This window comes from Chiloscyllium punctatum, chromosome 37 (genome assembly GCF_047496795.1).
Source record: "Chiloscyllium punctatum isolate Juve2018m chromosome 37, sChiPun1.3, whole genome shotgun sequence".
In the NCBI taxonomy this organism is placed as follows: domain Eukaryota; kingdom Metazoa; phylum Chordata; class Chondrichthyes; order Orectolobiformes; family Hemiscylliidae; genus Chiloscyllium; species Chiloscyllium punctatum.
In genome coordinates this window covers 14,377,140-14,401,181 of record NC_092775.1, presented here as the reverse complement: position 1 = coordinate 14,401,181, position 24,042 = coordinate 14,377,140, and the positions used below count along the sequence as shown (strand labels likewise).

Genomic DNA, 24,042 nt, shown 5'->3' with positions numbered 1-24,042 from the left:
GGAACTGTACAAATGTATATAGAGTTGTCATCTTTAATTTGATTTTTTTTCTCTCTTCGTTTACTACTTGGATGAAAAAATTGATTTGTCTTGTGTTTGCAAAAGAACATTGAAAAAATATTGAGAACTTTATTTATCTAATTTAATTTTACTGCGCCATTTTTCAATGCAGAGGAATACAAAGCATTTTAAAATAAAGTGAAAGCTCAGTAACTGATTCGAATGGCAAAACATCCTTTCATTGTTCTGCTACTTCTAATTTAAAAAGTAATTTTTTTAGGGATCTATTGATCCTCTCGTCCTTTCTTCCTAAATTTAGAATTTACTGGAACTTTCACATTGAGAACTGTTCCAAATGAAGTGTTTGACACTCAGAAAAGGAGGTAATTGATTTACATTCCAACCTGATCTTTGTGAAATCCAATCAAAGAACTGCGCGATTTTATTAAAGTGAGCTTCTTAACAAAATGAAAATCAATTGTTCATTTGTTTTTGTCGCATACATTTTCCCCAAATGGCTAAAAAATGTCCTTATCATGCCCATAGACCAAAGTACTGACTGATAATAACTTCTGTGGTGTCACTGTCATTTTGTAACAAAACATAACTGTCAATTTGCCAACAGCAAAGTCCCATAGATTACAGTTAGATGTAACAATAACCAATTAGTTAATGGTGTTGCTTGAGGAATGTGTGTTAACTCTGATACTGGAGAAGCTTCCTGCTCTTTGTACAGTGGCATAAGTCTTTTGCAGCTAATGTTTACACAAGAACCTTTGCCTTGCAGGTGCACATCTGTTGCGCAATGTTTTACAACTAAGCATACAGTCATAGAGATGTACAGCAAAGAAACAGATCATTCGGTCCAACTCATCCATGCCGACCAGATACCCTAACCTAGCCTAGTCCCATTTGCTAGCAGTTGGCCCAAATGCCTCTAAACCTTTCCTGTTCATGTGACCCATCCAGATGCATTTTAAATGTTGTAGCTGTACCAATATCCACCACTTCCTCTGGCAGCTCATTCCATGCACCACCCTCTGCGTGAAAAAGTTGCCCCTTAGGTCCCTTTTATATCTTCCCCTCTCACCGTAAACCTATGCCCTGTTGTTCTGCCTCTGGCGCCCCCACCCACCCAACTCGAGGGAAATGTTCTTGTCTTTTTATCCTATCCATGCCCTTCTTGATTTTATAAACCTCTATAAAGTCACCCCACAGCCTCCAACACTCTCGGGAAAACAGCCCCAGCCTATTCTGTCTGTTCCTATAACTCAAATCCTCCAACCCTGGCAACATCTTTGTAAATCTTTTCTGAATCCTTTCAAGTTTCACAACATCCTTCTGATAGGAAGGAGACTAGAATTGCATGCAATATTCCAAAAGTGGCCTGACCAATGTTTTGTACAGCCACAACATGACCTCCTAACTCTGATAATCCATGCCCCGACCAAAAAAGGAAAGCATGACCAAATACTGCCTTCACTATCCAATCTACCTGCAACTCCACTTTCATGGAACAATGAACCTGCACTCCAAGATCTCTTTTTGTTCAACAACACTCCCCAGGACCCTACCATGAAGTGCAGAAGTCCTGCAAAGATTTGCTTTCCCAAAGTGCAGCACCTCACATTTATCTAAATTAAACTCCATCTGCCACTCCTCAGCCCAGTGGCACATCTGATCAAGATCCTGTTGTATTCTGAGGTAACCCTCTTTGCTGTCCTTTACACCTCTGATTTTGGTATCATCTGCAAACTTTATTAATAATATCTCCTATGTTCGCATCCAAATCATTCCTAAAAATGATGAAAAGCAGTGGACCCAGCACCAATCTTTGTGGCGCATCACTGGTCACAGGCCTCCAGTCTGAAAAGCAAACATCCATCACCACCCCCTATCTTCTACCTTTGAGCCAGTTCTGCATCCAAATGGCTAGTTCTTCCTATATCCCATGAGATCTAACCTTACTAACCAGTCTCCCATGAGGAACCTTGTTGAATGCCTAACAAGTTCATATAGATCATGTCTACTGCTGTGCCCTCATCAATCCTCTTTGTTACTTCTTCAGAAAGCTCAATCAAGTTTGAGCTTTGAGATATGATTTCCCACACATAAAGCCATGCTGACTATCCCTGATTAGTCCTTGCCTTTCCAAATACATGTAAATCCTGTCCCACAGGATTCCCTCCAACAATGTGTCCACCACTGATGTCAGGCTCCCTGGTCTATAGTTCCCTGGCTTGTCCTTACCACCTTTCTTAAATAGTGACACCATGGTAGCTAACCTGCAATCTTCCTGCACATCACCTGTGACAATCGATGATACAAATATCTCAGCAAGGGACCCAGCAATCACTTCTCTAGCTTCCCACAGAGTTCTAAGGTACACCTGATCAGGACCTGGGGATTTATCTACTTTTGTGTTTCAAGACATGCAGCACCTCTTCCTGTATAATATGGACATTTTACAAGATTGTCATCATCTATTTTGCCACATTCTATATCTTTCGTGTCCTTTTCCACGGTAAACACTGATGCAAAATAATCATTTAGTATCTCCCCGTTTTTTGCGGCTCCACACAAAAGCCGACCTGCTGATCTTTGAGGGGCCCTATTGTTTCCCTAGTTACCCTTTTGTTCTTAATGTATTTGTAAAAACCCTTTGGATTCTCCTTAATTCTATTTGCCAAAGCTATCTCATGCCCCCTTTTAGCCTTCCTTATTTCCCTCTTGCGTATACTCTTGAGGTTTTCCTTAACCAAAACCTCAATTTCTTTAGTCGTCCAGCTTTCCCTACACCTACTAGCCTTTCCTTTCACCCTACCAGGAATATACTATCTCTGGACTCTTGTAATCTCATGTTTGAAGGCTTCCCATTTTCCACCTGTCCCTTTATTGTGAACATCTGCCCCCAATCACCTGTTGGAAGTTCCAACCTCACCATTAAACCAGCGGATAAAGGGGGCACAGTGGTAGTCTGGCGCTCTGACCTCTACACCGCTGAAGCCAAATGCCAACTCGAGGGCACCTCTTCCTACTGCCCCCTCGACCATGACCCCACACCCCCATCACCAAACCATCATCTCCCAGACCATACAGAACCTTATCACCTCAGGAGATCTCCCACCCACAGCTTCCAACCTCATACTCCGGGAACCCCCGATTCTACCTCCTTCCCGAGATCCTCAAGCCTGACCACCCTGGCCGACCCATTGTCTCAACATGCTCCTGCCCCACTGAACTCATCTCTACCTACTTTGAGACTGTCCTATCCCCCCTAGTCCAGGAACTCCCCACATACGTTCGAGACACCACCCACGCCCTCCACCTCCTCCAAGACTTCCGTTTCCCTGGCCCCCAACGCCTCATCTTCACCATGGATATCCAATCCCTCTACACCTCCATCCGCCATGACCAGGGCCTCCAAGCCCTCCGTTTTCTCCTCTCCGGACGTCCCCAACAGTACCCTTCCACTGACACACTCATTCGTTTGGCCGAACTGGTCTTCACCCTTAACAATTTCGCCTTTTGAATCCTCCACTTCCTCCAGACCAAAGGAGTAGCCATGGGCACACGTATGGGCCCCAGCTATGCCTGTCTCTTTGTTAGCTACATAGAGCAGTTGATCTTCCGTAATTACACCGGCACCACTCCCCACCTCTTCCTCCGCTACATTGATGACTGCATTGGCGCCACCTCGTGCTCCTGCGAGGAGGTTGAGCAATTCATCAACTTCACCAACACATTCCACCCTGACCTTAAATTTACCTGGACCATCTTTAACACCTCCCTCCCCTTCCTGGACCCCTCTATCTCCATTAATGACGACCGATTTGACACTGACATTTTTTATAAACCCACCGACTTCCACAGCTACCTGGATTACACCTCTTTCCACCCTGCCTCTTGCAAAAATGCCATCCCGTATTCCCAATTCCTCCACCTCCACCGTATCTGCTCCCAGGAGGACCAATTCCACCACAGAACACACCAGATGGCGTCCTTCTTTAGAGACCGCAATTTCCCTTCCCACATGGTTTAAGATGCCCTCCAATGCATCTCGTCCACATCCTACACCTCTGCCCTCAGACCCCACCCCTCCAACCGTAATAAGGACAGAACGCCCCTGGTGCTCACCTTCCACCCTACCAACCTTTGCATAAACCAAATCATCCGTCGACATTTCCGCCACCTCCAAAAAGACCCCACCACCAGAGATATATTTCCCTCCCCACCCCTTTCCGCCTTCTGCAAAGACCGTTCCCTCTGTGACTGCCTGGTCAGGTCCACGCCCCCTCCCCCCTACAACCCACCCTCCCATCCTGGCACTTTCTCCTGCCACCGCAGGAACTGTAAAACCTGCCCCCACACCACCACCTCCCTCACCTCTATCCAAGGCCCTAAAGGAGCCTTCCACATCCATCAGAGTTTTACTTGCACATCCACTAATATCATTTATTGTATCCGTTGCTCCCGATGCGGTCTCCTCTACATTGGGGAGACTGGGCGCCTCCTAGCAGAGCGCTTTAGGGAACATCTCCGGGACACCCGTACCAATCAACCACACCGCCCTGTGGCCCAACATTCCCCCTCCCACTCTGTCGAGGACATGGAGGTCCTGGGCCTCCTTCACCGCCGCTCCCTCACCACCAGACGCCTGGAGGAAGAATGCCTCATCTTCCACCTCGGAACACTTCAACCCCAGAGCATCAATGTGGATTTCAACAGTTTCCTCATTTCCCCTTCCCCCACCTCGCCCTAGTTCCAAACTTCCAGCTCAGCAGTGTCCCCATGACTTGTCCTACCTGCCTGTCTCCCTTTCCACCTATCCACGCCACCGTCTCCTCCCTGACCTATCATCTTCACCCCCTCCCCCACTCACCCATTGTACTCTATGCTACTTTCTCCCCACCCCCACTCTCCTCTAGCTTATCTCTCCACGCTTCAGGCTCACTGCCTTTATTTCTGATGAAGGGCTTTTGCCCGAAACGTCGATTGCGCTGCTCCTTGGATGCTGCCTGAACTGCTGTGCTCTTCCAGCACCACTAATCCAGAATGTTGGAAGGTCTTGCCTAGTACTGTCAAAATTGGCCTTTCTCCAATTTAGAACTTCAACTTTAGATCCGGTCTATCCTTATCCATCCCTATTTTAAAATTAAAAGAATTATGGTCACCTGCCCAGCCTTATTTCCCAAGTGTAGGTCAGGTTTTGCACTTACACTAGTAGGTACATCCACATACTGAATCAGAAAATTGTCTTGTACACACTTAACAAATCCCTCTCCAATTGAACCCTTAACACTTTGGCAGTCCCAGTCTATGTTTGGAAAGTTAAAATCCCCTACCGTAACCACCCAATTATTCTTACAGATAACTGAGATCTCCTTACAAATTTGTTTCTAAATTTCCCACTGACTATTAGGGCATCTATAATATAATCCGAATAAGATGGACAACCCTGTCTTATTTCTCTTGGTTCCACCCAAATAACTTTCCAGGATGCATTCCCAGGAATATCATCCCTAAGTACAGCAGTAATGCTATCCCTTATAAAAAAGAAGCCACTCCACCTCTCTTGCTGCCACCTCTTCCTCTGTCCCCCCGCCCCCCCACCAATCCTTCCTGTCGCATTTTAGTCCTGGATCCCAGTCCCATGCTCCTAACCATGCCCTGAGTTCATCTGCCTTCCCCGCTAGGCCTCTTGCATTGAAGTAAATGCGGTTTAATTATTCAGCCTCCCATTTATCTGACTTTCCATTAATGCAACTGTGCTGTTTGTGCAAATAACTCAACGAGGGCAAGTGGATAGTTAAAGAAGATTCTTTTCACTTCCTTCTAGCATATAACAGCCACCATATATTTTAGAGAATGGGGCAATGGTAATGTCACTGAACCAGTAATCCAGAGGCCTAGCCTAATGCTTTAGGGGACATGGGTGCAAATTCCACTACAACAGTGATGGAATTTAAATTTAATCAGTAAATAATATGTAGAGTATCAAAGCTGGACTCTGTAATGGTGCCGTGAAAGCACCATTGATTACTGTGGTGATGAAATCTGTCAGGCTTAAATAGAACAAAGAATTGTGGATGCTGGACATCTCAAACAAAAACAGGAATTGCTGGAGAGACTCAGCAGGTCTGGCAGGATTTGTGAAGAGAAAACAGTTAATGGTTCGAGTCTAGTGACCCTTCTTCAGAATCTGCAAGCTTACATTATCTGACACATGACTCCAGAACCACAATAATCTGGTTGATTCTGAACTGCCCTCAGGAGTGGCCTCAGAAGCCAATCAGTTCAAGGGCAATTAGGAATTGGCAACAAATGCTGGTCCATATTTCTTGAAAGAATAAAAATACTGTCTTTTTTTTGTGTCCTCCAGAGACCTCTTGTTTTTTTTTGTGTATTTTTAAAAATTTTCTTTTAATTCTTTCTCTGATCCAGTCTTTCTGCAGAGCCATTAGTTAAGCTCTACCTTCAGCTCATGTTATTGCAACTTTCTATTAAATTATAGAGACAAAAAGAAATCTGCAGATGCTGGAACCCAAAGTGGACAGGCAGGAGTCTGGAAGAACTCAGCAAGCCAGGCAACATCAGGAAGTAGAGAAGTCGAGGTTTCGGGTGAAACCCTTATTCAGGACTGGATGTGGGGGGGAGCTGCAGATAAAGAGGGTATTGGGGGCAGGGTGGTGAAGTGGGGATAGGTGAAGACAGGCAGAGTGTATGACCTGGTTGGTCAATGGGAGGAATGAATCCAGAAATTTGCGCTGTCCTGACTGTACAATTCTGTGATATTGTGGCATTGCTTCCTGGTTGGAGTGTTCTGGGAGAATCTATTTTTCCTTCTCTATCCGTCAAACTCAGAATCTCCCTATGTTTGTTGCAGTGACTATGTGGACAATGACTCGCTTTTTGGAGAACAATTAAGTACGTGTTTCAGGAGAGGTTGGAATTTTTAGGCTGGTTTCTTCATATGGATAGTAATCACGTCAAATGAAATTGTACTCCTATTGAACTGTTTCACAATTTTGTTTGGTTGCTCAATACAACTTTTGGTCATAACACACACTCCCAACTAAGTGAATCTGAATGTTCTGCATAAATATTGAAAAATGCTGATTATATAAAGGTTTGACTAAAGTGTTTTAGCAAGGGTGTGAGGGTGCTACGTGTTTAACCATAGTTCTTTATATGAAAAGCTATTTTCGTAAATGAAAGAGGTTCTTGATACTGTTTTGAATAGAAATATTATCTTTTGAGACCAATCCTGATCTGAAGACCTTTTTTATGTTTGAAAAGCTTGGTTGAAATGAAGGCATAAGCACCACCCCAAATATTTATTTGTATGTGGTACATTAATTTTAAAGTTCACTACTCCCATCTGGGAGTCTCTGATTTGAAATCTAGCCTCTGTCAGCAAGTGTGCTCAGGCTTTCCGAATCAATTAAATTATGGTAAGAGCTGAACAGAGCACTATGTAAAAGTTAAGGAAATGTTTTCCTCACAGTCATACCCCCTTGCAGCAGTACCAATACACTTTTGTAAAGGTGGACCAGTCACTGCAAGACTAACTCTTGTTTAATGGCACAATTCAGAACAAAATTGCAGCAGTGTAAGAAATGTATAGCAATTATTTCATTAAATATTGCCATTACCAGGTTGATCAGCCATTTTGTTTACAGTGATAATCTAGTATTTTAAGAGTACAGATCTCTAACTTTGTTTTCCAGATGCAACAAAGCAATAATTGTTTACAGTTTCATTAAGCTTCTGTAAACTCTACAAATTGATGAGTAATTTGAAAAAAATTGTTCCACGTTCATGTAATGTTGGTTGAAGAAGAGGAGAGGAAAGGGACGTTTGAAACATAGATTTATGTTCAGTGCACCTTTTATGATTATAGTACACTGTTAAAGAAAGTTTTGTAAATGTGTAAATACTGAAAAATGATTCTTCTTATTGGATTTCATTTCTAATAATTTAGAAAACTCTTCTAGCTTTAAGTTACAAAATTTAGAAATCTAATTTGGCCTCACACTTCTCATGAAATCCTACAACACAGGAGCTATCATCCCTGAGTTGCAGCCTCGAGCAATTGAATTAGTCTGACTCTCCTGCTCCTTCTCCACAACTCTCAAAAGGTTTTCCTTTGCAAGTCTGAATTTCAGTTCTGTTTTGAAAGTTTTAGTGACTCTGATTTCTTCATCCTTGAGACCATGAATTCCACCTCATAATTTACTGCAAAAAAATAAAATTTCATACTGCCTTTGTTCTTCTGCCAATTCGCATAGATAGGTGTTCTCTAGTTAAAGATGTTCTTGCCAGCAGAAAGAATTTCTTCCTAATTGCGCTTTTCAGAACATCTTCTGATTTGAACACTTCTGTCAAATCACCCTTTCACCTTCACTTTTTCTGTTCTGAAGAGAACACTCCTCACTCCTCCAGTCTTTCCATAAAACTGAAGTCACATTGAGTCATAGAGTCAGATGGCACGGAAACAGACCATTCGGTCCAAGTTGTCTATGCCAACCAGATATCCCAATCTATCCTAGTCCCATTTATGAGCCAAATGCTGGCATCCTTCTAATCCTTTCCTATTCATGTATCCACCCAGATGCCTTTTTAAATGTTGTAATTGTACCCAGCTCTGACAGTTTGTTCCATACACACACACCACCCTCTGTGTGGAAAAAGTTACCCCTCAGGTCCTTTTCTGCCATCTCAATCCAGATGTTGTTGATCCACTAGAACGGACAGAGGTAACTTGCCTCTTGCTCTCTCTTTGTGCGCTTCAAATGTTTTGTTCTCTTCTCCCTGTTGCTGTTACTGAAAATTGGGAATTTCAATAGGGAATTGTGGGTTTGAACAGCTGGTATAATTCATGAATTAGTGTTTGATAACCAAAACAATGTTATTAAGTATTTTTATGCATTTTAGTCTTTTTTTTGAAAGAACTGATTCTGATTTGTTTACTTATTGTAACACTTGTCATTGGCTTAAAAAGATTGCTTCCCTATCTACTATTTTTATATACTCGTCTCTTGGTAGGTGAGCAGAATACAGAGAAAAAAGAGGCTTTGGAACTTTCAGATACAGGACCACTGCCTACAAGTAAGTCACTTCAGTGTTGTATGAAGATACTGTTTTTAGTTTCTTCCGCAATAGTTAGGAGTATTTCAGTTGAAGATGCCTGAACTGAACCTGAGCTCTATTTGGATTCACGACTTTCAAATAGAAGTTGAAATGCACTACAAAAATATTGTTTTCTGTAATATTCTGAAACCAAATTTCTCTTGGTTATCTATTGTTGGCTTTTATGACTTTCCCAATCCTCTGATTTACCACTAATCCTTGCCACATCTGTTTGTTTTTAATTTCATTTTGATGCTATCCTTACCTTCACTGGTTAACCACGGTCAGTTTGTCCCCATCCTAGAATCCTCCTTCCTTACTGGATATATCTTTGTTGTGAGTCATGAATGGAGTCTGGTTTAGCTCAATTGGCTCGACATTTACGTTGTGAAGCAGTGTGATGCCAACAGTGTGAGGTCAAGCCCCACACAGGCTGAGGTTACCATGAAGGACTCTCCTTCTGAATCTCTTCCTGCCTGAGATATGGTGGCCCTCAGGTTAAATGTCACCAATCATCTCTGTCTAATGAGAGAACTGCGCTACGGTCTGACATGGTGACCTTATTTGATCATCTTAAATGTTTGCTATTGTCTCTCATTTTCTGCTAAACTCCTTTCAGGGTCTGTTCCAGCCAACTCTGTCCTCATTTGGATGCAATGATGTTTAGTGCAGTTTTTCCCAAGTTTCTCCCCCTGAAATGGAATGCTAAATTCTGCATTTTTCATTGTTCACTAGGGTTTTTTTCAACTCTGAGATCATTCATTAAGCCTGCCTTATTACACATTACCAGATCCAAAATAGCATGATCCCCGGTTGGATCCACAATGTGCTATTCTCAGCAACTATCTGCAAAAGGCTGTATGGAAAAAAAGTTTCTAGTATCTCTCTCCACTTTTTTCTGTTCGTTTACAAGCAAAGAACAGTAGTTTAAGACAGATTTTAGGTAGCTTTATCACCAGTTTTCTTAGAATTTCAGCATGTTCATACCCTCGAGGTGAAAGGTAAGAGAGTAAACACCCTTGCTCCTCATTTCCATACTTTAAAAGTTCTGGCTGTTCTGGCTATAAGTATTTGGGATTGTCTGCCATTTTGAAGTAAGCTACATTTTATACAGTGTTCTCTTTTCTCCTAGTTTGTCCCGAGTCTCCATCAATTGTTTTTTTTTCCTGAATCCAGGCTAGTTAAGTATTGGGACAGTATCTCTGCTGTCCCCTGTGCATTGATTCGGCAAATATTGAACTACTTTAGCTTTGTCCTCCTTGAAGCAGCATAAAGATGTGGCTTTATGTCTTTATTATTTATATTGTTATTCCCTTGAAAGAAAACACTAGAAATCGAGATTAAAATTGTGCATTTGGAGACATGCTTTGGTATACTGTTAGGGGGAGCAAGCAGCAATACTGTTTCAGCAACTAGCTTCACTGCTGATACTAGCAGGTTCCTGTTGAGGAAAAACCTTCTGACACCTTTTCCATCCAGGTATTGTTTTGGTTGAGTAATTAATAACTGTATTTGGTCGTGCAGACCCCATCTTCCTGCCTCCTGCATTAAGCAGGGTGGGCAGGCAGCAGAGGTTAGGAACTGGTTATTTTTAATGTTTGAGACCCATTGGAATGACTCCTTGATCCCCCTCCTACAATCCTTGCCACCTATGCTGGGGCCATTGTCCTGCTGACTTGAATAACTAGGGCTGTAGCGAGGGGTTTAAACTAATTAGAGGGTTTTTTGTATGGTTTGGGAAGGAGTTTTACATCATAAAAAGGAAATGGCAGCATTGCAGACCAGCTATTTTGATTTAGAAAAAGCAATGAATAAGGTCAAAGTGGCAACAAAAGTTTAAAAAGGCATGTTTATTTAAATATGTGTAGTATTCAGATCAAAATAAATGAATTAACAGCACAAATAGAGGTCAGTGGGTATGTTCTTGTAATTATTATGGAGACGTGATTACAAGGAGATTAAATCGGGGAACTAAATATTCAGGGGTATGTGACTTCAAAAGGGCAGGCAGGAAGGAAGGAAAGGGTGGTAGGTTACTTTTGGCAGTACTAGACAGAATTATACACTAGCAAGAAATTATCTTGTATCAAATTATGTAAAATCCATATGGTTGGAGGCTAAAATTAACAAAGGGAAGAAGACACCAATGAGAGTAGTCTACATATCCACTAACAATAACAATTCTGTAGGACAGAATAAATCAGGAGATATTCTGGGCATGTAAAAAAAAGACATTACATTAATTGTCTTAGATCTTTATTTAGATTGGGAAAATTAAATAGGCAGTGGTAGCCATGATGAAGAATTGGTAGAATTAATTTGGGATAATTTCCGAGAACAAAGCATTGTGGATTCAACCAGGGATCAGGCTATTTGTATCTGAGAATATATAATGAGGCAGCGTTAATTAATGATCTCTGAGTGAAAAATCCCATTGGAAACACTCTCCATAAAATTGTAGAGATTTGGTACGAGGAGGGCATTTCAGGATGGCAACCTGTAACTAACTATGTGTCACAGAGATCGGTGCTGGGGAACAATAATTGTAACGTATATTAATGATTTAAGAGTCATGGGGAAGTATAGCACGGAAACAGACCTTTCAGTCCAACTCATCCATGTCAACTAGATATCCCAACCTAATCTAGTCCCATTTGCCAGCACTTGGCCCATATTCCACTAAATCCGTTCTATTCATATACCCATCCAGACGCCTTTTTAAATGTTGCAATTATACCAGCCTCCACCACTTCCTCTGGCAGCTCGTCCCATACACACACCACTCTCTGCATGAAAACGTTGCCCCTTAGGTCCCTTTTAAATTTTTCTCATCTCACCCGAAACCTATGCCCTCTAGTTCTGGACTCCCCCACCCCAAGGAAAAGACCTTGTCTATTTTTCCTATCCATGCTCCTCATGATTTTCTAAACCTCTATAAGGTTACCCCTCAGTCTCTGACGCTCCAGGCAAAACAGCCTCTGCCTGTAGCTCAAACCTTCCAACCTTGGCAACATCCTTGTAAACCTTATCTGAACCCTTTCAAGTTTCACGACATCCTTCCAGTAGAAGGGAGACCAGAACTGCACGCAATACTCCAAATAGTGGCCTAACCAATGCTCTGTACATCAACAACATGACCTCCCAATTCCAGTGCTCAATGCTCTGACCAGTAAAGAAAAGCATACCAAATGTTGCCTTAACAATCCTATCTACCTGCAACTCCACTTTCAAGGAACTATGAACTTGCACTCCAAGTCTCTCTGTTCACTTTATTGGAGTACTCATTGGAGTTTAGAGGAATGAGAGGAGACCTTACGTGAAATCTGTATGAGTCTTCGGGAGCTTGACAGACTAGATGTGGAAAAGTTGTTTCCCCTTCTGTATATCCAGGACTAGAGAGCATAAATCTTAGAGTAAGAGGTCACCCATTTAATACAAAGATAAGATATTTCTTTTGAGTCATCAATCTATGGAACTCTTTACTACATGGAAACTGGGCTGTTAAGTATATTCAAGACTGATTGATAGATTTTTCGAGAATCAAGAGTCATGGGGTAAAGGCAGGAAAAAGTAGGGTTGAGGGTTATTAGATCAATCGTGATCTTATTGAATGCAGAGTAGACTTGTTGGGCCAAATAGTCTATTTCTGCTTCTATATCTTGTGGTCCATTCAAAGATTGAGAATGGGCCACAATAAAATTAATACTTCCTACCAAACTCTGCAACAATCTTCTTTTAGCGCACTTATCCATTTCTCAGAAAATTAGTTTATCAGATAATCTGATTTATTGCAAGATTTGCTAATACAGTTTAGTCTTGAGCAATTATCTAGCTGTAATCGGCTGCTACTTCTGTAATCATAATTTGAGAAATATGGACTGATTGTAAGGTGAACTTCAATCCTTCACTTGACTATCTTCCTCATTGCTGCCATCGTAGCTGAGTTCATAATGGTGCAATGTTCAAAAGGACTATATATATTTTTTAAAAAGTACATATACAACTGATTTTACACAGTAACTTATATTCTGCACATAACTGGAGCTCATTGCCAAAGCTGAAACTTCTGTACGTTACTGACAAAGTGCTCCATTTGCATTAGGTTCCATCTTTCAGAAGAGGGTTTAAGCCAAAGTCAACATTATTTGTTCAACTAACAATTCATTCTTCCACCGCCACAAATCAACTAACTGGTCATTAATATCTTCAGTATTTATTGAGCAAATGTCTTCGCATAACTCTGTCAGCCAGGAACCGGGTGGGATTTAATAGTGGGACTTATACTCTTTGAATCCAAGTTGCATCAATGGAATCAATCCCATCCACTTCATGGTGTAGTCTCTGGGTTGATTGGATAATTCTCCTTATCAGCTGTCTCCATTCTGAACAGGAATAGTTGGTATCATTCAGGTTGTAAGTTTGTTCGCTGGGCTGCAGTCATTGGTATCATTATATGCAGTTGTTTGTAGGGCTACACTTTATGCTTATTAGCTAAAGTTTTAGTCAGCCATTATAGTGGCATCACTTCAAGAGTACATGAATGACAGTGAGGCACTTCTGAGGAGTATGACAACTGACATATAAATACAAGTGCATTTGTTTGATTGTTTATGCACCTCATTCTCTACTGTTATAAATATTGTAGTGTATGATTATTGCTGTTTTTCCATATCTTCTCTAAGCATATTATTTTATTCTTAGCACTTCAAATTGTCCCAGAGCAAGTGTCAGCCAGTACAGTACGACAAGGGACCATTGTGAAAAACGGTAAGATAATCGCAACTGAAATATTAAAATCTCCAATATTTTTCTCACAGGAAGGCATTGGTAATGTCACTAAACTAGTAAACCAGGGACCTAGGTAAATGTTCTGGGGTCATGAGTTTGAATCTCACCATGGAAGGACATTAAAAAAAATCTGCAATTACTGTATATACTAGTGTAAAAATCGACCTCATGTAAAGGTCAACCCATTAGTTTTGGCCTAAAAATCTTGTATTTTCCATTTATATTGTGGAGACGTTGACCCTACTATATCGCATTATAAACTTACAAAGGACACTGCATGTTCCCATTAACTCACTTAAACAAAATTGCAGTTATTCATTCATACTAGTGACTCTACTGATCACTGTTTGTTTACTATATTGCATCTCTATTCATTCATTTACTCTTAACTCTATTTAGACTATTTGGTTTACTACAGCACGTTTTGATTTATTCATTCATTCAGACTGGTCCTAAGTCTATCAGTACTTATTGCACTTTGTTCACTATACATCTAAAAGCTAATATCGTTAAAAAGGTAATCATTTTAATTGTGTTGTATCTGAATAAAAGTGAGGTATATTAGCTACATATATATTTAATTCTTTGACAAATTTGTTAATGTTGCTGAGGTTCATTACATATGAGAGTAAATGGGAGGGAAATGGAAGAATTTGGCAGGAAGGTTAAAGACACAAACACATTCAGAATTTAATAAATGTTTCATTTTAAGTGTACCATTATACCAGGCCATGACAACATTGAACAGCGTGATTTTGTAGGATTTCAATGAATCTTTGACACGTTAAACTTTTGTGCCAGTATGTATAAATAAAATTTACTACCAGTAATTCACTCTGGTTTCTCTTGCTTTTACTTGGTAATCACCTTTACTGTAATTCGTTGTGTATTTCTTCTTTACCTGGGATTAGTTGAGCAAACAAATAGACTTCTGCTAATACGGTATTTCATACTGCAGCATGAATTTCAGCTTCTCAAAACTAGTGCCTATGTAATACTCAACCATATAAATTGAACATTTAAATATAGTCTAAAAAGTTCAACTTTTATACGAGTTTATGTGGTTAAAGCTATTCTAATAGTGGTAACCATAATCAATCATTGTTTTTAAAAGGAGGTCTGGTTCATTAATATCCTTTAGAACAAAGAAAATTGCAGCACAGAAACAGGCCCTTCGGCCCTCCAACCCTGCCCCGATCCAGATCCTCTATCTAAACCTGTCTCCTATTTTCTAAGGATCTGTATCCCTCTGCTCCCTGCCCATTCACATATCTGTCTGGATACATCTTAAATGATGCTGTAGTGCCTGCCTCTACCACTTCAGCTGGCAACACGTTCCAGGCACCCACCACACTCTGTGTAAAGAACTTTCCACTCATGTCTCTCTCAAACTTTTCCCCTCTCATCTTGAGCTCATGACCCCTAGTAATTGAGTCCCCCATTCTGGGAAAAAGTTTCTTGCTGTCCACCCTGTCTATACCTAACATAATTTTGTAGATCTCAATCAGGTGCTCCCCTCAACCTCTGTCTTTCTAATGAAAATAATCCTAAACTACTCAACCTCTCTTCATAGTTTGCACTCTCGTTACCAGGAACATCTTGGTGAACTTCCTCTATACCCTCTCCAAAACATCCACATCCTTTTGATAATGTGGCAACCAGAATTGTACATAGTATTCCAAATATGACCAAACCAAAGTCCTATCAACTGTAACATGACCTGCCAAGTCTTGTACTCAATACCACAATGAAGGAAAGCATGCCGTACGCCGCCTTGACCACTCTATCGACTTGCGTTGCCACCTTCAGGGTACAATGGACCTGAATACCCAGATCTCTCTGTCCATCAATTTTCCCCAGGGCTTTTCCATTTACTGCAAGTTCGCGCTTGAATTGGATCTTCCAAAATGCATAACCTCTCATTTGCCCGGATTGAACACCATCTGCCATTCCTATGCCCAACTCTCCAATCTAACTATATTCTGCTGCATTCTCTGACGGTCTTCTTCACAATCTGCTACTCCACCAATCTTAGTGTCATCTGCAAACTTGCTAATCAGACCACCTATACCTTTATGTATATTACAAACAACAGTGGTCCCAGCACGGATCCCTGTGGAACACAATTGATCACAGTTCTCCATTTTGAGAAATTCTCTTCCACTACTACCCTCTATGTCCTGCTGCCCAGTCAGTTCCATATCCATCTAGCTAGTACACCCTGAACTCCATGTGACTTCACTTTCTCCATCAGCCTATCATGCAGAACCTTATCAAACACCTTACTGAAGTTCATGTATATGACATCTACAGCCCTTCCCTCATCAATCAACTTTGTCACTTCCTCAAATAATTCTATTAAGTTGGTAAGACATGACCTTGCCTGCACAAAACAAAAGTTTAAAGAAGGAAATTTGTCATCCTAACCTGCTGTGGCTTACATTTTACTGCAGACTCCTAGCAATGTGGCTGACTTGTTACTGCCCTCTGTAATGGCTAAGCAAGCCACTCAGCTCACAGGCAATTGGGAATGGGCAACAAATGCTGGATCTGCCAAGGAGACCTCCATATCTCACACAAAAATAGAAAACTGGATTACATTCACTTAATTCTAACAATGATGCAATCTTAGCAGCTAGCCATTTCATTGTACTATTTATGTTAATCAACAGAACTGATGTAGTGATTTATTTTACAGTGATGAACAGGTGCCTCCAAAGACACAAAAGTGACAATTTCTCTGAAAGCCTAGTGATATGGTCACCTTCTCTGAGCTATGTAAATACATAAAATACTAGGATTAATCCCTGTTCAGGATTAATTTAGTTAATCCTAGCTAAGACATTAGTAGGGCACTGGAATTATATTATTGGTCATCTCCATAGCCAAAAGCAAAACAATTACATATACAAAGTGCACGTTATCAAATTGCTAAGTGAGAATGTAAAACTTCAGTTTTGTTATAACATTTTATCAAAGCTTTTCACCTTGCTTGCAAAAGATCAATTGATAAAACTAATTAGAACTCTCCTTTTATACAGTATATACTGTTTTATGTAAAATCTGGCAGTGAATAGATGACTTGTTCTAACTATCATCTCCTGAGCATTTTCTCTTTACTGCTGTCCTTTTTATTATGTCAGGGGTGTTAGTATTGAATCAGAGATAGCAGTCTAACCTCCGTCAGTATGTCATTGTTTCCAATCTTCCTCTAAAGAATTGAGTGCACAACATTATGCAACACATCCATATAGGTCTGAAGGAGAATTTCACTATTGAAGGCCCTGTCTTTGAAATGAGAAATTAAGCTAGTGTTGCACTTACCTTTTTTGGTATACCTAAAAGCTTCTGTGGCATACCTCGAAGGTGAGCAGTTATTTTCTAGTGACCTAGAAAATATTTATTCCCCGCTCAATATCGCTAAAAGTAATTTTTGGATAATTTACTTCATTGATTATGGGTCTGTAGTTGTCTCTGTCTATACTTCCAGCATATTGATGTGACCTGAGCTTGTGCAATGTAAATTTGTTGGTTCATTCTCGTGTGTCTTTCCTCGTGAGCAGAATAAGTAGGTCTCAGCTACAAATGTATCATGCACCTTTACCTTGTTTTTGCTAATTAATTTATGGGCTTTCTTGTGCAGGAGAAGACTTTAATATTGGAAGTGAAACAGGTCAGAGGTAGGTTTTTACTGTCAGTATTAGTCATTTCATTTTTTATCAAGGGCAGAGGTACCATTATCCTTTGTTAACTCTCAATTTGTAGTTTCTCTTTAACTTGGTGATTAAAAGATTTTATTGTTGAGAGAGATGATTTAAATTTCCCCCATGAATTACCAGCACTAATTTTGGTGTAGATTAAGCCAGGGCTTTCCTAGATTAATTGGCTTCCAAGTTTTTGCACATAACTTTTATGCAACATTATTAGGGGGAAACTTAAGGTGAGAATCACAGGTATGAACAGTTCATTACCATTTTACTGTATTGAGTTGGCATGTCAGTTTGATTTGGTGGAATGCACATCATCTTCAAATTTGTGTTTTACTTTAATTTTTTTTTCAAGATGATCTTTTTGTGGGTCTGATGATAATTGATGCAACCCTACCTAAAATATCAAGCTCCACACTTACTGTTATGTTTATGCATCATCTTGGAATCTCTGTCAGAGAGTTCAGCTTTTGATTCTTCGAAAAGATCTTAATTTCAAAATCAAAATTTGTTTGTATTGGCTAAAATTGTTGAAGGGATCTTGACTTAAATTAGCCCTGAGATTGCAAGGCGATTTTTAATTGTTTTTAAGACTGATGGGAAGCAGCAGTAAATTAGAAGTGTATTTTAATAAAAGGCGGAAATAATGCTCACTTATATTTTATTGACAGTGAAGCAAAGAACAATCTAGAAAAATCAAAAAGTCCCAGTAGAAGAAATATAAAGGCTGAAAAGGAGAGTGAGGAATCTTCATCCCTTCAGGAGTCTTCTGAAAACGGACAACGGAAAAGACCTTCTCGACCAGGCTCTTCAACAGGGACAACAAAAGGTGGAGCTCAGGTTCTTTTGGTGGTTCATCTGGTGGCTACTCTAACTGACTGTCATTTCATAAAATTAAGACAGATGGTATCTTCCCTTTTTATTTCAACAGATTTCTTAGAAAAATTAACAAATTTTGTCAGGGCTTTGCCAATGAATATGCAGGCTTAGGGGATGGCCTTTGTACCACTAGATGGTTACACCAGATGCAGTTTAATGTGCATAAATGTATGGTTATCCACTTTGGTGGCAAGAACAGGAAGGCAGATTAATACCTAAATGGAATCAATTTAGGTAAAGGAGCAGTACAGAGAGATCTGGGTGTTCTTGTACACCAGTCAATTAAGGTAAGCATGCAGGTACAGCAGGTAGTGAAGAAGGCTAATAGCATGCTGGCCTTCATAACAAGAGGGATTGAGTATAGAAGCAAAGAGCTTCTTCTGCAGCTGTACGGGGCCCTGGTGAGACCACACCTGGAGTACTGTGTGCAGTTCTGGTCTCCAAATTTGAGGAAAGACATTCTGGCTATTGAGGGAGTGCAGCGTAGGTTCACGAGGTCAATTCCTGGAATGGCAGGATTACCTTACACTGAAAGACTGGAGCAACTGGGCTTATATACCCTTGAGTTTAGAAGACTGAGAGAGGATCTGATTGAGACATATAAAATTTTTAAAGGATTGGACACTCTGGAGGCAGGAAACATGTTTCCGCTGATGGGTGAGTGCTGAACCAGAGGACACAGCTTAAAAATACGGGGTAGACCATTTAGGACCGAGATGAGGAGAAACTTCTTCACCCAGAGAGTGGTGGCTGTGTGGAATGCTCTGCCCCAGAGGGCAGTGGAGGCCCAGTCTCTGGATTCATTTAAGAAAGAGTTGGATAGAGCTCTCAAGGATTGTGGAATCAAGGGTTATGGAAATAAGGCAGGAATAGGATATTGATTAAGGATGATCAGCCATGATCATATTGAATGGTGGTGCAGGCTCGAAGGGCAGAATGGCCTACTCCTGCACCTATTGTCTGTCTATTGTCTATTGTTACAGGTTCTCTTGCTGTCTTATGGCATACTTGACCACACAGTCAATTAAGTCCTAGTTCAAGTTTTAGTCTCTAAGTCACTAGTTGGAGCTCTGCAATTGACCTTAATCCCTCATAACCTCACCCAGTTCTGGGGTTGGGGGGGAGGGGGGAGGAAGGATCAGCTGGGATCCTCTGTAACCAGTGACCTTTTCAAGAAATTCATGTGTGTAAATATTATGATGATTTATTAGGTATAGAGCCTTCTCTAGTTGGCCACTAATGTCTTCCTCTATTTAGGTTCTCAATTAAGTACTAGTTTTTGTAGAGATATTGAATAGCACCTTTCACAACCAGTGGATGCCCCACAGCACCTTACAGCAGATGAAGGGCATTTTGAAATTGTAAACTTCTCAGGTGACTCGGTTCCATCTTGTGTCAGCATGGCTTGGAGAGGAAGGAAAGTGAAGAAACTGGGTCTTGAGTACCAAGCTTTCATTTAATTCCCTGAAGCATTCTCTGGTGAAAGTTTTCATCATGCAAAACCAAAACTGGATAGGAAGACAGGACATCAAGACACTTTGGAGTCATGTTAGTTCAACTTCGAACGGAGTATTCAGTGAGAGTATACAATTTTCGTATCAGTGAAGTGTTAAAACACTCTGATGTGAGGAACAGGGCGTTGTATCCTGTGGAGAAGTGTTTACCATATAAATGTTAATAGTTACACATGTAAATGTAGATGTTTATTTCTTTCACGTGAGTGCAGCTCGAAAACAGGTCCTTGGCACTCTGTTGATTATGTTGGTGGGCTTTCAATACTCTGTACCCTGGACAAAGTGAGGAGACAGGCCCAAAGTCTGCCTCCATAATTGAGGAATGGAGATTGGTGCCAGCTGGGTGAGTTCAATCTGAACCACATGTTGACCAGTTTGTCTAACCAGTCTCCATATGTATGTAAATACACTCTGCACTTGTTAAAGTTCTCACCAGGAAGTTATACAATGAAAAGTGGAATGGGATACGAGAGCATCTTTTGAGGCAGAGTACTGAGTGGAGGAACTTTAGTATTTAGTCAATTATTGACTCATAATGGTTACAGAAAAGCAATCCTGAACTATTCTCATTTATGAAAGCTGTGCCCTACTGCTTTAGAACTTGTAAATAAAACAAAAATGGTCTCTTCATGGTGCCAAATGGACCAAAAGAAAGAATTCTGTGCTACATTTTATGGCAGTTAGCAAAGGGCATAATCCTATTGCTCAGTGTTTCTTGAACTCTGATGGGAATATGATTTTTGGGATACCTTCGGCAGGTAGCCACTTCTTTTGTGCAAAATTGAGTAATTGTGTTGGCAAGTACTTTGACAATGGGGATATTCCTAATTTAAAGACAGCAATTTCTCCTCCCACGTGGCTGAAGATGCCCTCCAACACATCTCATCCGCAACAAGGACAGAACTCCCGGTCCTCACCTTCCACCTCCCCAACCTCCGCATAAATTGCATCATCCACCGACATTTCAGCCACTTCCAAACGGACCCCAACACCAGGGATATATTTCCCTCCCCACCACTCTCCCCTTTCCGCAAAGACTGTGTTCCCTCCGCCACTACCCGGTCAGGTCCATGCCCCCCAATAATCCACCCTCTCCTCCTGGCACCTTCCCCTGCCACTACAGGAATTGCAAAACCTGTGCCCACCTCCATCCAAGGCCCCAAAGGAGCCTTCCACATCCATCAAAGTTTCACCTGCACTTCCATACGTCATTTATCGTATCCATTGCTCCTGATGTGGTCTCCTATAGTGGGAAGACCGGACGCCTTCTCGCAGTGCGCTTCAGAGAACATCCCGTTGCCCCGTGGCCAAACATTACAACTCCCCATCCTACTCTGCCGAGGACATGCAGGTCCTTGGCTGCCACTCTTTCACCACCTGACGCCTGGAGAAAGAAAGTTCCATCTTCTGCCAAGGTATCAGTGTGGACGTCACCAGTTTCCTCATTTCCCCATATCCCACCTTACCCTAGTTCCAACCTTTCAGCTTAGCATTGACCTCATGACCTGTCCCACCTTTCAATCTACCTTCCTGGCTATCTACTCCACCCTCTTCTCTGACCTATCACCTTTACCCCCACCTGCATCCACCTATCGCACTCTGTTACCTTCCATGCACCCCCACCCCCCTATTTATCTCCATTCCTGAGGCTCCTAGCCTCATTCCTGATGATGGGCTTTTGCCTGAAATGTTGATTTTCCTGTTCCTCAGATGCTACCTGACCTGCTGTGCTCTTCCAGCACCACTCTAATCTGAACTCATATTCCATCTTCACCCATTATATGCATAGTGTGTGTTCTAGCAGGTCTTGCAAACCCTGTGGGTCTTCCTTTTAGGCAAATCATCATTTTCGATCCAGCCAGGGGAGAGGCCAGTTATTACAATAGTCATACTTATGAGCATCATGTGAAATAGTTTGAGATTTCAGTGTTTTGTGCCTTGTGTGGAGCTCCTCTTGGAGTAATGTAACTCTCATATTTAACCTGTTTCCACCTTGGACTAAAATGTGGATATACATTGGAAAAAAGTAGTGCAGATATTCTGAGATTGTTTAATTAGTAAAGGCAGTACCCAAAGAAACATATTTATCTTTTTTCACTCCTCTTTCTCCTAGATACCAGCACAGGCACCAGCCCAACACAAACAAAACGAAGAAAATCCAAATGAAATCTCTTAATTGTAAACGTGTGAAGTGTAAATGTTTGTGAATTTAATTAATTTTTTCCAGGCTACTTTTCTAGCATGAACTTGTGTATAGAAAACTGTTTTAATATTTGTCCCACTGAAATGTGACTTTAAAAAAAATTTCTTTATATTCTTAAACTGTTTGTTTAACAAGGTAAAAACCTGTCGTACAGCCAGTTAAAAAAAACCTTCCAGAATGTAAGTGTACTGGTAATTTCTGTTGCAAAGCTAAAGTAAATTGCCAGTTTTTGTCACTGTCACAAATCTTGTTAGAATGTAGTATATTGTTTTTATTGGTATTTCTGACTGTTGAAGTGAGTGTTTAAGTCTTAAGTACTGTATGTGAGTATTTGTACCAGGGTGCAATGAACCCCATCTCCACTGGATAGTTAAGTCCAAAGTTATATCCCTTTCCAGTTAGTCTGTGCAGTTATTTCACTTCAAATGAAAGCAAAATACTGTAGATGTTGAAAACCTGAAACAAACAACACTGGAGAAACTCAGCAAGTCTGGCAGCATCTGTGGAGAGGAAAAAACCCAACATTTCAAGTTTGGTGTGACTTTTCTTCATTCCAACCTTGAAACATTAACTCTGTTTATCTCTCCCAAAGACTTGCTGAGTTTCTGCAGTACTTGTACTTATTTCACTTCCGTTACATGCTCATGTACATTAGTACTCAATCTGTATCTATTCAGGGAGGGGAGAAAAGTGTAAAATAGTGAATGCTGAAAATCTGAAATAAAACAGAAAATGCAGGAAAAATACCCATCTGGGTTTTAGAAAATGTCTCAATACAATATATTAACTGCCTCCCTCTCTGCAAACATTGCCTGACTATTTCCAGTGTTTTCTGTCTTTATTTAAAGACGCAAACAGCGTGGCTGGACTGCAATCTGGTGTTGAAGAGCCTCTTTGTCACAGGCATTAAGGTTGAAGTGGCATTGCAGACTGAGCTTTATGTGGAAATAGGTAGTATGAGTAATCACTCCTGCAATGTCTGCCATTGAGCATTACGTTATGATCTAACGCTAGGCGCAAAAAGCAATTAAAATGAATTCAATAGCCATTAGTTCTGGTGGTGACTAAGTAAGAAAACAAATAATTTAGACTCCAACAATTCAACAGCAGTACAGTGTTTCCATGTGGTCATGGAACGTGGGAATTCTGCACCAAATAACTCTGCTGCTTATCCATTTTCAACAAGACAAGCTAGGAGTGTAGTGGAATACCATCCACAAATGCACAATATCTGCCTGATTGACATCTTAAATATTCACTAACAAACATATTCTACTACTATACATAGAGTGTTAATGTACTGCAGTAAATCAGCCAAGTTCCTTGGTGCTAGCTGTAACTCCAACCAGGAGTGTGCTTTCCCCTCCTTAGCCTTAAATTTTATTAGGATCGCATATCGCTATTCAAGAGTGATCTGTCAGTTTTTGTATCCTTGCTTGGGCCAAAACAGCAAATGAAGGCTGGAGCGAAGTACAATAAGGAATCGGAGTACAGAGGACACCCTTCAGCTAATGAAAACTACTCAAATCTACACCAGTCCCACACAGTTGAATGTTATGACATTAAGTGCTCATCTTTTTAAAGGTTGAGAGATTTCCTGCCTTTCCTGCCCTCACAGGCAGTGCATTCCAGATTCCCACAACCCTCAGTGAAAAGAAATTCAAGTTGCCTCCGAAACCTGTCTTTCACCTTTATTTTTGATCTTTCAAAAGGGAACAGCTGCTGTCTATACATGATAGATGAACACCAACTAGCCACAAAAAGACATGACCCCCTCTCCCTAGTATCCTCACACCCAGCTGAGGAAGGACACCACTGC

General features: G+C 40.9%; 1 protein-coding gene across 5 annotated transcripts in view; it reads left to right on the top strand.

Annotated features, from left to right (window-relative positions):
• The window catches only part of ncoa6 (nuclear receptor coactivator 6), a 56,173-nt gene extending 33,204 nt beyond the window's left edge, over positions 1 to 22,969 (top strand). For 4 of the 5 annotated variants that reach the window (XM_072556315.1, XM_072556316.1, XM_072556317.1 and 1 more), the window contains 5 exons: positions 9,049 to 9,111; positions 13,834 to 13,899; positions 17,564 to 17,600; positions 18,299 to 18,456; positions 22,134 to 22,969. In XM_072556315.1, coding sequence (XP_072412416.1) covers positions 9,049 to 9,111; positions 13,834 to 13,899; positions 17,564 to 17,600; positions 18,299 to 18,456; positions 22,134 to 22,186 — 377 coding nt within the window. In that variant the 3' untranslated portion in view covers positions 22,187 to 22,969. The remainder of the gene's footprint in view (positions 1 to 9,048; positions 9,112 to 13,833; positions 13,900 to 17,563; positions 17,601 to 18,298; positions 18,457 to 22,133) is intronic. The other variant, XR_011954551.1, reaches the window with a different exon arrangement.
• Positions 22,970 to 24,042: the final 1,073 nt, after the last annotated feature.